Source organism: Mastomys coucha, unplaced genomic scaffold, assembly GCF_008632895.1.
Source record: "Mastomys coucha isolate ucsf_1 unplaced genomic scaffold, UCSF_Mcou_1 pScaffold6, whole genome shotgun sequence".
NCBI lineage: Eukaryota > Metazoa > Chordata > Mammalia > Rodentia > Muridae > Mastomys > Mastomys coucha.
In genome coordinates, this window is record NW_022196912.1 from 27,431,745 (window position 1) to 27,446,896 (window position 15,152).

At 38.5% G+C, this 15,152-nt stretch overlaps 1 protein-coding gene across 7 annotated transcripts in view; it reads left to right on the top strand.

Moving 5' to 3' along the window:
• Positions 1–13,733, top strand: part of Atad2b (ATPase family AAA domain containing 2B) — a 128,924-nt gene extending 115,191 nt beyond the window's left edge. For all 7 annotated transcript variants that reach the window (XM_031357071.1, XM_031357073.1, XM_031357072.1 and 4 more), the window contains 3 exons: positions 119–246; positions 543–671; positions 10,351–13,733. In XM_031357071.1, the coding sequence (XP_031212931.1) occupies positions 119–246; positions 543–671; positions 10,351–10,392 (299 nt within the window). In that variant the 3' untranslated portion in view covers positions 10,393–13,733. The remainder of the gene's footprint in view (positions 1–118; positions 247–542; positions 672–10,350) is intronic.
• The last annotated feature ends 1,419 nt before the right edge of the window (positions 13,734–15,152 follow it).

Here is a 15,152-nt window from a genome sequence, read left to right on the forward strand (position 1 = left end):
CACATTCTTTCTTACTCCAAAAAATATTTGTCATGGGAAAAAGAATTTATATTTGCTTAATAATGATTTTCTTTTACTTTTACTGACTATAGTAAGTTTTTTTCCTTCTCAATTGTAGGTGCTTCTAAAGTAAAAAGATATCGTAAATTAATTTTAGAGCAAGCAAAAACAACAAACCTCGAACTGGTTCCAGAAGAGCCGTCTGAGCCTGCGCCACCTTTGGTGGTTGATCACGAGAGACTGCAGGTATGCTTAGCTCCTGACAGTCCATTTCCAATGACCAGAATGATATTTGGATATTTGGAAAGCAGTTTAATAAAACTTCTTTTGGTAATTGTTACTTTAACGTAGGGACTTCTAACTAGGAGTTAAGTGTATTTTGAGGGTTTGAAATTTAGTAAACTGAAGTATAGAATCTTTTAGTCTCTTTGTGTCTTACAGTACCTGTTGTCTAAGTATTTGAACATAATAGTTTTCGTTTGACCAATGATATCAACTACATCTTATCATCTTTCTTTGGGTTTCTCTCTTCCCTCTCCCAGAAATTGCTTGATTTGTTGGTAGATAAAAGCAACAACCTGACAGTCGATCAGCTTGAGCGATTGTACTCCCTTCTTAGTCAGTGCATCTACCGCCATCGTAAAGATTATGACAAATCTCAGCTTGTGGAGGTAAGTGTGTCTACTTCATCTGGAGAGTACGTGCTTTTCTTGTCTTAAAGGAGAAAAAAGAAAAGTTACTTCTCTGAGTCCATTTTAAAATGATTTAATGTATAGGAATACTTTGCTTGCATGCGTGTATGTATGTGTACCACATGCGTGCTAATTCCATTACTTTTTTTACTAAGTAACTGAAGCTGTGATGATTTAAGATTAGAAATATTGGGGGCTGCAGCTCAGTGGTAGTACATCACTTGTCTAGCATGTTTGAGGCTCATTTGGGGTACATGAAACCCTGTCTTAAACAAACAAAAGTGCATGTGAAGGTAGGGATTGCGGCCTGTTTGCCATCCACTAGAATACTAGTATTGGAAAAGCACTGTAAAGCATTCTGTTTGATCAGACCCTGTCCTGTAAACAGCCACAGGGACAGCACTGTCCTTCAGCTTACACGCTGTAGACATGGCCTTTCCTTCTCTTTTCTCTATGGCTCTGGACCACAGGGAAACTCTCTCCTCATAAGAGAGCTTATGTCTCTTTTCATATATTTACATATTTAGTCTGTACGCTTGCTTTTCAATGTCACCTGAGCAAAGGTTAGCCACATCTACTCACTAAATTGCTCACTTTTACCCAGGGAATGGCCTGAACCACTTTGATTTTCTTTGTTTATTTATTAGTTCATATGGTGGCCTAGCTATGAAATATTTATCAAGAAGTTTTAGTGCCAGATACTGTGCTAGGTGTTTGAGATGCACAGCATGAGAAATTTCCTATTCTAAGGAAACATTTTCAATGTTGAGGATATTTAAGATTTATGTGGAGAGGATATGGTTATTTATTTATTTATTTATTTTACATGCAATAACAGTAGATTTGTTGTCTTGTGGTACTGGGGATTGAACATCAATCAGGCATTGCATAAGCTAGGCAAGCATTCTACCACTGAATCACACATTTGGCCTTAGGAGCATTAGATTTGAATGAAAACAAGATGGCATTTTAAATTATTTTTGAGGGTAAGATGACTGATTAGCAGCACCAGACACTTGGTCTACCGCGCCGAAGAACCAGAGCAGCGGGTACATTAGAGCTTCATATTGAGGAGAATGACCATGGGAGAATGCTGAACCATAGTATTACAGGAAACAGAAGCTCTGTACAAATCTAGAGAACTGGGATAGTTGCAGCATAGCAAACAAAATATTCTGTCACCTATTCTCCCAATTCCACAGCTGTCTTAAAAGAAGGGACCAGTTTTCTAAATTTAGACTGCTCTAGAGGCAGAAACCCCAGTGTCTTCTTACCTCTGGGGCCCCATATACATTCCCCTGTACTGGCTCCTCTCAATTTCTGGCTGCTTCATATGCCATGCCTCATATGTCAGTAATGACTGACATAAAACCACAGAGAGTACTACCTCATGGGGGAATGGTATTACAGTATAGAGAGGAACAGAGGGTGCTATCCACAAGAACCATGGCTTTGGGGAGGTGGACCTCTGAGACCTAGGATATACCCTGTCATATATAGTTTACTGAGAGTGCCAGAATTTCTTGTGGGATTCCTGTGACCCTTTTCTCACTGTCTTGTATGGGTGTCTGTTACTAACAAGACCAAAAGAGAACTGATATTTCACTGACTACCACTAGAAGTCTCAGTCTATGCTATTTTGGTTCTGTCAATGATAGCCTATGGCCAAGGTGCACAGGCTAAAGTGCAGAGAAAACGCTGGTACTAGGCATATTCTGCTGTTTTTTGTTTTGTTTTGTTTTTTGAGCATCTCACCTTAGATGAAATTTTAGCTTCACATCTCACCTGGACCTGGGGTGGGCAATACAAGTAATAAGAGTCGAGAGAAAAATCTCAAGCTGCTTCCACCTCTAAGCACATGCAGCTTGGGATGTGAGTCTGAGCTTCTACTTTTGGGCACATCTGCAATGGCATCATAAAAAAATCACTACTACACCTGTATAGGTGTACTTCATTAGTAGTCCCTGCACTTTGTCTATCATACATTGCTAACAAGGCTAGGTGTGAGCATCACCAAGTTGGTATTGTTTCTCCATAAAGCCTTTGAAATCATACTTGTAACTGGAAGACAGATATGTCAGACCTCTCAGCACTAACAGAGTAGCCCATGCCAGAGACACATTCAAGCAATGGGGTCTAAACAGCCGAGCAAACAATGTACATTGCAGTTCAAAGGTCAACTTGTGGAGTAGACTCTCTTCTCTAATTTGTGGGTTTTAGGGATTGAACTTAGGACCTCAGGCTTGGAGATGTCTTTATTGCTGAGCCATCTTGCCAGTTCATGGATATTTTTAAAAATGAAATAGACTAATAACAAGCAATGAAATTGAATTAATAGTAGTAAATATCTCTCTGAGCTAGATAGCTTCACACCGATTATTATAAAAATTTTAAAAAAGAACTAACATCAGTGTTTCTCAAACTTTTCTATAGAACTGAAGAGGAATATTTCCATTGCTCCATAAGACTAGCATTGCTTATTATCAAAACCAGACAGTGACAGAAAACAGTTAGACTAACATTGTAATGAACATCAGTATTGAGATCCTCATAGAATACTAATAAACTGAATTCAGTAGCCCATCAGAAAGATCATAAGCCATGATTATGATTTCAGGAAGGTAAAGATGGTTTAATATATTGCAAATAATAAGTATACTATATCCCTATAAATACAGTGCAAGATAAGAAAGCTTATTTTCTCAATAAATGCAGAAAAATTTGATAAAAATCAGTATGACTTTATTATTAAAAAACTACAAATTAGGTCTAAAATTTTTACTCATTAAAAATTGTGTCTAACAACCCTATAGGTAACATCGTACTGAATGCGTGTTCTAGTTTGCTTCTCTGTTGTTAGGATAAAATGCTGACCAAAAGCAACTTGGGTGAGGTGTGGGGAAGGGGCATTGGGGAGTTAATTTGGCTCACAGGTTGTAGCCCATCAACAAGAGAAGTCAAAATAGAAACCCCAGGCAGGAGTGTGAAGAAACACATACAGAATACTACTTATTTGCTTGTTTCTGTGGCTTATTCAGCTTGCTTTTTCATACAATTCATGACCACCTGCCCGGGGTGGGACTTTCCTCCTACATCAAACAGTAACCAATAAAATGCTCTGCAGATATATCCACAGGCCAGCCTGATGGAGGCAGTTCCTGATTCTAGGTTCTTCTCTTTCTAGGCCACTGTAGTTGGTGTCAAGTTAATGGAACTAACCAACACAATTGATCCCTTTTCAGCTTAACAGAAAAACATACCACTATTCGTAACCTTGTCTCCAGGATCTCATGTTAGTAGTAATATTGCAATATAAAACAGTATAATTTTGAAAATTCTTAAATTGTAACAGTTTAAAGGTCCAAGTTCTCTTTAAAAATTCAAAGTCTCTCAGCTATTGGCTGGGTGTGTTGCAGCTCTGAATGGAAAGGCTTCCCCTACAGAAGTGTTGTGGGCTGCAGCATGGGAAGGCTTCCCCAATGCAAATGTCAGCTTTCTGCTCCTCTGCTTACACCAAAGTGTTACAGCTCTGCTCAGAGAGGTGTCCTGATATTGGGAGCCAAGGAATATACCACAAAGTGACACTGCACAACAAACCTCACACAAGAGACTTTTTAAAGAGGGAAAAACCCAAGAAGGTGGCTGCCTCTGCTCCAGTGAGAAATAGCAGTGAACTGAGCAGTAGGCTGGGCTTATGTAAGGGAGCAGCACTTTCAGGGCAGAGATTTCCAGGCTGAGGACTGCTGGGATTTTAAATCTTGAGTGTGGGGAGGTAAGGGATTGGTGGAAAATTTTCACCCTTTTTTTCTACATGGACTCCATGGATCAGGACAAAAAGGCCTTTCCAGGAGCTGCCCACCAGGCAGCAGCTCCTGCAGAGGTGTCTCCCAGAGGCCCAGGAACTGGCTGGGCATAGCCAATGGCTGTCCCTGTGACACAGTGCTCAGAGAATACATTGGCTCCTGCAATATCCAAAAGAAATTACATACTTTGTTTCTAAAGTGAAGAACTAGGGTACAGTTGCAATTAGATCAAAGCAAAACCAAAATTCAATGTAAATAGCTCAGTGTCTTAGGATCTGGGACATACCATCCGTCTTCCGTGCTCTAAAGGATATATACCTCTCCTGCTCTGCCATCCAAAACACATACTGCTCTGGAGCTCTCCTTGGTCATCATCCCATATTCCTGGCATCTTCAGTATGCTGGGTCGCCATATAACTGAGGCTATACCTTCACCAATGGTTTCTCTAGGTACTCACAGTTCCAAGCCTCAGGTGGTCTCCATGGCCCCTTCAGTCCTATATCTCTCATGCCAATAAAGCCAGTAACATGTTTTATTAACAAGTTCTGCTGCCAGCTTGAGATCTGGACCCCCAGCTTCTGTGTGCTGACTCTGAAGAAATATTTCCCAGAGGACTTCACCTCAGTCAGTAAGCTGTTGGTCTCTTATTAATCACAGCTGAGTTTTCACCCTCAGATAACTACCATCAGTTGTCTCAGTAAAGCAAAAAGTCTAAAGTAAATTTGACCTCAGTGGTTCTAAATCTGCTAATAACAGCAGATTCTTTAGCCCTAGTTTATCAAATCCCACACATTCTTAATTCAGATATTTCACAGAGATGACCCCTATAGAGTCATTGAGGTTCTCTCAAAGTTACCTCTCAAATTTCATAAGCTACCATCTACATTTCTCTCTTCTAAGCTTCCACATCAACAGGTCATTAAGTTCCAAGTATTTAATGGCTTTTCTAGTCCAGAGCTCCAAAATCGACAAAAATCCTCCAAACATAGTCAGATTTCATAGCAATGTCCCATTCCCTGTACAAGCTTCTGTTCTCGTTTGTTTCTCTGTTGCTATGATAAAACACCAAAAGCAACGTAGAGGAGAAAGGGATTTATTTGGCTTACCAGTTATAATTTACCATTGAGGGTAGACAAAGCAGGAACTTGCAGCAGAAAGTGCAGAGCAACACTGCTTACTGGCTCGCTTCCATGACTTACTTAGCTTTCTTTTAAAGATTGGTTTATTTTTATTTTGTGTATAGGTATTTCCCTGCATGTATGTTAATTGTATCATGTACATACAGTGTCCACAGAGGTCAGAAGAAGGCATTGAATCTCCTAGAACTGAGGTTATAGATGACTGTGCCATCATATAGGTGCTAAGAACTGAACCCAGGACCTCTGAATGAGCAACTACTTTTAGCTGCTGAGTTACCTGTCCACCACCTCAGCCTGTCACCCCCACCTTCCCGTGTGTGTGTGTGTGTGTGTGTGTGTGTGTGTGTGTGTGTGTGTGTGTGTTTGAGATAGGATTTCTCTGTATAGATTTGGCTATCCTGGACCAGGCTGGCTTTGAACTCAGAGATCTGCCTGTCTCTACCTTCCAAGTGCTGGGATTAAAGTTATGTGCCACCACTGCCTGACTCAGCTTGTTTTCTTGTATAGTCCGGGGCGATCTACCCATGGGTAGCTTCTGCTCCTAGGTTCAACATCAATCATGAAATAAGAAATGCCCCATAGACATGCCCATATCTGATGTAGGCAATTTCTCAACTCAGCTTTCCTCCTCCCAGAAATGTCTAGTTGTCAAGATGACAAGTAATCAGCACAATGGGGAAACAGAGTGTCAGAAACAAGGCAAGAGTGTCTTTCTCACTGCACTTATGCAAAAGGTTACTAGAAATTTTGGCCAGTACAATTAGACAAGAACCAAAAGACAGTAAGAAAGAAGTAAAATTATTATTTTTATATGCTAATGATATAATTCTTAGTCACTGTTTTATTGCTGTGAAGAGACATTAAGATCACAGCAGCTCTTATAAAGGAAAGCATTTAATTGGGGCTTGATTACAGTTTCAGAAGCTTGATCCATTATCATGGCAGGGAGCATGGTGGCAGGTATTACAGGCATAGTGTTGGAGAAGTAGTTAAGTGCTACATCCCAATTTGCTGACAGAACTGGGCCTAGCATGGGCTTTTGAAACCTCAATGCCCATGCCCAGTGACACACTCCATCCAACAAAACACACCTATTCCAATAAGGTCATGCCTCCTAATTCTGATTAGTAGGAGAGGGAGAGAAGTGGGGGGAGGGAGAACATGCATGTGTGCACACACTTGGGCCTAGCTTGGGCTTTTGGAACCTCAATGTCCATGCCCAGTGACACACTTCCTCCAACAAAGATGCCTCCTAATTTTTCTAATCTTTTTGAAGAGTTTGACTCTCTGGTTACTAAACATTCAAATATGAGCCTCTGGGGGCTATTATTCAAAGCACCATGGGGTCTATACATAGAAAAATCTAATGACTATAGAAAAAGATTGTTAGAACTGTATAGAAAGATGTAAATATACAAAAGAACACTCAAAATCGTTAGTCCTCAGGCAAATGTAAATCAAAACAAAGGAGTTACTATCTCATACTGTTAACACCGTGTCCATTGTGCATCCAGAGGAAGGCTTGTGAAACAGCAAAGTCTTTTATTCCCACCACATCAGCAGTCACTGATCCATCAGGACTCTGCAGCCTTGTTTCTTCGGTCAGCCCCAAGAAGGGGCTGAAACAGGGCTTATAAGTATAAAACCCACAAGCCTCTGGGCCAAGTTACAGTTAATAATTTTTGCCAATGTCAACTGACATCAAATATGTTTTTGTCCAACCAATCAAATTTATTTGCTCTTTCTGTTGTTAGGAACAGGCATTAAGTTTTGGGGAACTATTGTTGTTTAGAGAGGGGGTTGATAACAGGTATGTTTGGGGGAACTAGAGAAAGTTAGTCAGCTTAGGTAAATTGGAGTCTGAAGTCAAAATGGCAATTCTAAAGACAAGTTCCTTTGGTTTGTTCCCAACAACTTCAATTAGAATAGTAGGTTTTAAAGTAGAAAAAATTTGCAAATGCTAGAAATAGTGTGGAGAAAACTGACCCATAGGCACTGTCAGTGGGAATATAAGTTAATATAATGACTTTGGGAAGTAATACCAATATTTCTCAAAACACAAACAAACCTTCAAAACAAAACAGAACAACCATTTGACTGTTCTGTCATTTTCTGAGTATAAATGAAACCAGAATATAGAGAAGAGACACTTTGTAATGGTAGCATTATTCTCCAAAGCCAAGATATGTTTGGCATGAACTCAAGTTACCATCCACAGATGAGTGGATAAAGTGATACATACATATGCACGCACACACATACAATGGATTACTGATCAACTCTAAAGAATAATATAGTTCTGCCATATGGAACTGGAGGAGATCATGTTAGTGAAATAAGCCAAGTACATAAAGATACATGTATCACATGTTCTCTTTCATATGTGAAAGCAAGCAGTGTACTAGTTCTGGATTACTTGGAACTGGGGTGTGTGCTTAGGGCTTGGGTGGAGAGAAGAAGGGAAGATAGATACTGTTTTGGGGGTACCTGAAGAGAAAAACTCCCAAGATACCTGGAAAAGCCAAATGGACTCTTTAGTCACTGCCAGTGCAGTTGTCCTAAGCAGAGTATCAGGAAGCCACCTTGACCACCAGCTTGTTTGAGATTTTAAAGGCAACAGTGGCAATTATGATGTATACACAAAAGCAGCTCTGGACATCTGCACCAAGCAAGCATTATTTACAGAAGCAGAGAGGTAGCAGTTAAGTGGCCAGGTAGCTCTTATAACCTTGAGGTTAGGGTCACATTGTATAGGAATCTATGGCTAGTCTAAGTAACCAGAGACCAATTTTTACTCAAGATAGTTTTAGCAATTAAAGTATTCTTAGGAATGTGTTCATAAGATGCTATAATTATATTTCAGTAGCCCACTACAGACACAATCAGTTCATGATATATGAATATATAGAAATATCATAATGAATCATGCTAATTTGTATAATATGTAGTAGTTGTGATTAGATAAGTTGAAAACTTAAAACCACCAGAAGATAATTTTCACATTTGTTAGAATCAATGAGACAATAAATATATGTGCATGCATATATACACACATACAAAAGTATATTCCCAAACATGCTGCACATGAGAAGTATATGCAGGTTTTTTTAAGAAGAAAGAAACACAACCAGATACAATATGTTTGTTTTGATTGTATTCTAGACTAGTGAAATTCAACCATGTTTTGTTTTTGTTTTGAGATAGGATCTTATTGTATAGCCTTGACTGGCCTAATATTCCCACTTATTTCATAACCACATTTTGTGAGTTACATTTTTCAAAGCTATGCAAGTTATATAATATGCAGGGGCCTCCAGAAATGAAAAAATAAAAATATTGCCATGCCTTGCTCTCTAGAGGATATTGTGAGATTTATTGAGAGATCAAACACCAAGAGTGTCAAAGAAGCAAGTGAAGAACAAATGGTGGAAAAGCAAGCAGATTTTATAAGACAGTCAACAGGGTGGGGATCTGAGCTGATACAAGTTGTCTGGATTAATTCAGAACTAGGTGCCCTTACCAGAGGCAGCTGACTTTGGGGAATGGTTAGGGGAGGTTCCTGGGGGATTAAGGATGTTTTTTGGTGATATAGAAGCACAATAATCCTTCTATTGACTTGGCCAATGTCTTGTTTAGGATAGTGTTACTAGCACTGCTATTTTAGGGGAAAAGGGCTTTTGACCTGACAGGGTATTTATTTGTCATTCGGAATGGCTTCCAGTGTTTTAAAATGCCTAAATATCTATAATACGTATTAATATGTGAATATGGGTTTAAAATTTTGATCATATAGTATAGTTTGCTTTATAATTTGAATTTCCCTTCTAGAAATAAATTATAAGCCACTTAGTAGAAGTGATTTTAATTGATCATACAGAATAACTGATTAATCAGATAATAATCTAGTAACAATGAAGAATCAGGTTTTATTAGACCTGTATAAAGGCTGAAAAGATATATTTACTGTTCGCCTATCCTAATGTAGGGACAGTATATATAGATATAGATATAGATATAGATATAGATAGATATACACATATACATATACACTGTAGCTGTCTTCAGACGCACCAGAAGAGGACGTCAGATCTCATACGAGTGGTTGTGAACCACCATGTGGTTGCTGGGATTTGAACTCAGGACCTTCTGAAGAGCAGTTGGTGCTCTTACCCACTGAGCCCATCTCACCAGCCCCAGTATATATATTTTTAATTCCACATTTTTTCAAAGAAATTTGAATGAAATGCATATTTCTTTGAATGGGATTTGGAACCTTTATAATCTAGCCCTACTTTACTGGCTGTCAGATTATTCTGTGCCTTAGTTCTATTCCTTTCAGATGGCTTCATAATAATACCTGTCTACAGTCCTTCAACATTACTGTAGGAATTAGGTTGAAATATATATATATACACTTTATATGTTCATACATATATAAATACATTTGGAATATATTTTCTAGTGCAGTATCTGGCATCATAAGTCACTCATTGAATGCTGCCATCTTTGTCATCCCCATTGCCAAAGAATAAAATAAGAAGGACTTAGAATTGTCTGGGGCAGATGGTTTTGCAGCATAGCTATAAAAATATTCAAATTTGAACTTGTATCTCAGATTCTTTGTCTAAAAGTTTAATTTGATGTGAGATCGTTCATGGCGAGGAATTCCTTTGTCTTCCATACATGTGGATAACATGTATTCCTTTCTCTTACAGGAAATGGAAAGGACAGTTCATATGTTTGAGACATTCCTATGAACTTCTCATGATGAGTGGTTTATCCTCTCCAATCTGCTCCTGATGAGCAGTCTTCTGAGCCATTCACTTTCAAATTGCACCAATTATGCGCAGAGCCCGTGGTGTAAAGTGCTCGCTCACTCATTCTTTCTCTGTTGAATTTGGTGCTATTGTCTCAGGTACCTGAAACCAACCAGCCTACAAGAACCAAACAAAACTTCAGACTCATGTTGTATTTTCCACAAATAAAAAATACAGCCCCACAGCTTGGAGACTTTGGTGCTACAGAAACTGCTCTCACTCTGCCCCTCTCTTCTGCACTCTTGGAGATTCTCTTAGGATGCAGACCAGCAAACCGGAGGAAACTGAATGGGGCAGTTGTAACTGTGCTGAATTGTTGAAAACCATGGGCGACCTGCTTGCTTGTTTGTTTGTTTTCCTCTTTTCTATCTCTGATCGTATCCCACCCCCATTCCCACCCGGGTAATGGACTAAAACCTGTTTTAGAATTGGCTATGGTGTATTCTGGTGAACAGCTGAAGAAACTGGGTGAAATTAGGTCAGGCTCTTTAGAACTGCCTTTAATGTGCCTTTTTATTCATTTGAGAAAGATGAGGCTTAATGGATGGGCTCATTTGTAGCAAATTAATTAGAATCTTTTCTTTGGTCACAACCTTGAAAATAAGTTTGATACTCAATGTCATTAAGAGACAACAGTATTCTTTATTAAATGCCTGTCTTGTTCTCAAAACAATCAAGATACTCAGTAAGCCACAAAATGTGTAGGCTGGCAAGCTTTCCTGTGGTTTGTTTCTAGTTAAGAAACACATACTAAAACAGTAACACATGTACACAGTCCACAAAAACCCACAGAGTTTTCCATATTGCTGACAATGATGACCAGAAAATAAATAGATGGTGGCCATTTTTCTGTCAGATGCAATTTAATAGTTATTTATGTTTGAGTTACCAGAGAAAAATAGTTTTCATGTGTAGTCAGTTGTTATTGTTTTGTTTTAAAGCCAGGACTTGCCAAATGGACAAAAAGAGAGGAATTTGTCAGAAACTCTGTAAAGCTCATTTTCTGTAGAGTTGCACGTGAGCTCTGGTCTGTCCTTGACTAACAGTGTTACCATTAAACCCCCTGCCCCATGCTCACATCCTCACAATGCTACAATTTGAGTGGAGTCATTTTTGGATCTTGTTGAATGATTTCTGTGGATTGTACTTACCTGAAAATAATTATGGGTTACTAATTTTACAAAACTTTCTAAAAATTTGGAAACACAATCTAGGCAGTTGCAAAGAGGCAAAGGGAATGCGGTGACATTTTTTTATGAGATAATTTTTAAACAAAATACAGAAAGTTTTGCAGACAAGTTGGCTTGCTATATTCCTTTATTTATAGCCATTAGTTGCAGGTGTGTCTTTCCAATATATGCAACACATCCTTGGGTTTTAATTACAGCACATGGTGGAGGACCACTGCAGAGACGCTGAGCTACCTCAGCTTCTTGTCTTTAGTTACCAGCAGTGTTTACCAGGTCCTGTAATCACGTTGCCACTGTTTACATGCTGAAGCTAAGGTACCTGGCTGCTTTTCTCTGGCTGTGTGGTGCACAGGCAGCTACTGGCTTCCCTGCTGCAGTTACCCCAAGTGCTTCTTTGCATTTACCTTCATGGCCACCATCTTCTAGCTTCATTTTTTTTTTTTTTTTATGGTCCTTTTTTCTTTAAACCTAGTCTGAGGTTTTCCTGACATTTAGTTAGTCATGTAACTGAAGATGCTACCATGTAGACACACTGTATTTTTAAGGTGGGCAAGTGTGATTAACGATGAACCATTTTAAAGGGGAGGTGATTTGAAACCTCAAATTTGATTACCAGGAGGATTTTCATGCTTTCTTTAGTATTTATTACCATCATACCAGTGCAAACTATTTTACTGTCTAATACATTAGCATTTTGTATTTTGATGGAAATTGTTACAGAATTTAAAGATTTGATGAAATAAGATGTAGCAGATTTTTTGTAGTGAGTTTCTGGTAAAAGGGTTTTTGCAAGTCTCAGGTTCTTGCTGCTCTGTCTCTTCTTTAGTATTTGTTCCAGTTTCTCTACTTCAGAAGCATTCTGTTCAAGAAACAGCAGCGTTTGTAAAAGAGGGAAATCCGCACATGTTCTCAATAGGTTTCCAAATCCTGCACGTGAATTAAGGTTTTAGCCATCAGTGAGTTTTACAAAGGAAATTTATTTGTGTATGACATTAAAAATGCTTTCAAAAGATCACGTCTTATGTTTACCCTTGATGTAGATGGAGAAATCAGAGGTAAACTCAGTATAAGAACTGCCACTCTGAACAGTTTCGGTCTCAAAGACAAAGCCAGTCTCAAGCCAAGGGGGGAGCTGAAATGGCACCAACTCTTCAGGCCCCTTCCCCCAACGAGAAGCATACTGTCCCAGTTTTGCTTGTTTCACAGATACCTGGTGGTTCTATAGATTAAAGCAGCTTGTGAAATTATCCAAGTCGACTCAGTTTTGTTTACCTTTCTGTAAAGTTCTTAATTTTTGCTGTATAGCATTGGCAAAATAATAATAATAATAATAATGTACAAATTGACCTCTGTTCTTTCTTCCTATGTGAGCATTATAAACGATAAGCTCCTGTGTAAAACCTTTGCTCTCAGATCAATAAATTATGTATCTCAGCCCAGCCAAGCAAAAGCTCATGCTCAGCTATGGGAACCCTGGAGCTTCTCGAAGATGATGGAACTGCATTAGGTTTGAATCTGATGGCTGTGGAATAAATTGTGTTTTTGAGCTTGAATCTTACCTGTGATTTTTTTTTTTAACATCCTTTCATGACTTGATTTTTCTTGTATGCCAATATATTTGTAGGTTTACTGGGTTTTATTTTTAGGGAGTGGGGTGGTAATTCCCTTTCTTCTCTTGTTTTGATTAAGTTGGTTCAGCTATGGTGCTAATCAATAGGTATTTCAGTGTCAGGTTCCGTAGCTGAATGCCATTGTTGTTTTAATTATTATTTGTAATCATATTGTAAGCTTGAATTTGAGCTTGTACCTGCATCTTTTATATTTTGTACATTTGGTTGTTTAAACTTTGGGAGTCCTATTTGGTTTTGGTCATGTATGTCTACTTTGTAGATTAAGTACACTTCATCAACTATGGTCTATTTTGGGTTTGTAGTTTAATTTAGAATTGTGTTAAATTGATGTTTTGCATTTGACTTCATTTTACATTAGTTTGGAGTAAATTATTTAATTTTTGAATTCTGGAATTTGAACATTTACTGTAATTTGTAATATAACTGCTGTGAAATACTTGAATAAAGATGATAAGAAGAATATGTCTGTCTTTAGCATGATTGCGAGTACTGTTGGCTTCATACGCAGGACTGCTTTTCTGGCTGAAGTAATTAGTTTTATAAAGTGTGCATGTTGTGCTTACTAAGTACCCCCAAAATCTTCTTAAGCATTTTTTTTTTATTTTAAGTATGCCTCTGGATTTCTTAGCTGAAAGGTAGGTTTTTTCCCCCCTTAAGGAAGTATAGTTTTAATTTAATTGGATATTATATTGTTTAAAATATGTTGGACAGAAGCAAGTAGATTACTTCAAAAAATTGTTTTTCTATTTGAATGTTCATTTAAAAAAGACCTTAAAATTGCTTTGCGGGATCAATCCAACTTTTAGGACTTTGGAAATAAAGTTGAATTTTACTTATCCAGTTTTCCTTTCCATTGGAAACTACAGTAATGGTAGAGGTTAATTTTGATCTATTTCATGCTATGTCTATACTCTTAGACCTGAAGTGACCTTTGGCTGCTTTTTTTTTTTTTTTTTTTTTTTTTTTTAGTTCAACTTCCCTCTCTTATACCTTACATGTGTGTGTGTGCTTGTTACTTCTCAAGCCCCACTAGGCGACCTCCACCACCTGTGCTCTGGTGGGCTAGACAGATGATAAGTCTTGTCCTTCAGTAGCCCCTGCCCTGCTAAGGGAAACAGAGAACAGAGCAAGCCCCGGTTAATGTTACCCTTTGTTCTTTTTAAGAGCTGAATTTGGAATTTTATAGTTTGGTTGATGATCACAATAGAAATCTCACTTGGGATGCATTTATTTTTGGAATGGTTTTGAGGGGTTTGAGTATATGCATTCCTTTTGTTCTCTTCCACGGGTTACCTTGAGTTTTCTCTCATTAGCCCAGTACTGTAAGAACTGAGAGGGAGTGAAAATGTCCTTGTGAGATTTTCACAGCTATCTCCCGTCTTTCCTTGAGTTACCTTGAGAGTGCTTGGGGTTTGGAGTACTCAGGCTTCCTTCTGTTTTTGACTTAATGGCAACTATTGATGCCAAATTTGTGCCCGTTATTTTTCAGACAGTACTTTTTATTCCAAAAGCTGTCTTATTTATGTAGGGCCACTTGGGGGCCCTACATATATGGTAGGCTCCAAAGACCACATGTCCAGCATCATGAGACACCAGATTTTCTTTCTTTCTTTCTTTTTTTAAATTTATTTTATGTATATGAGTACACTGTTGCTGTATAGATGGTTGTAAGCCATCATATGGTTGCTGGGAATTGAACTCAGCACCTCTGCTAGCTCGGGTCCTGCTCACTCTGGCTCAAAGATTTATTTATTATTTTATTTAAGTACACTGTAGCTGTCTTCAGACACCCCAGAAGAGAGCGTCAGATCTCATTATTACGGGTAGTTGTGAGCCACCATGTAGTTGCTGGGATTTGAACTCAGGACCTTCGGAAGGC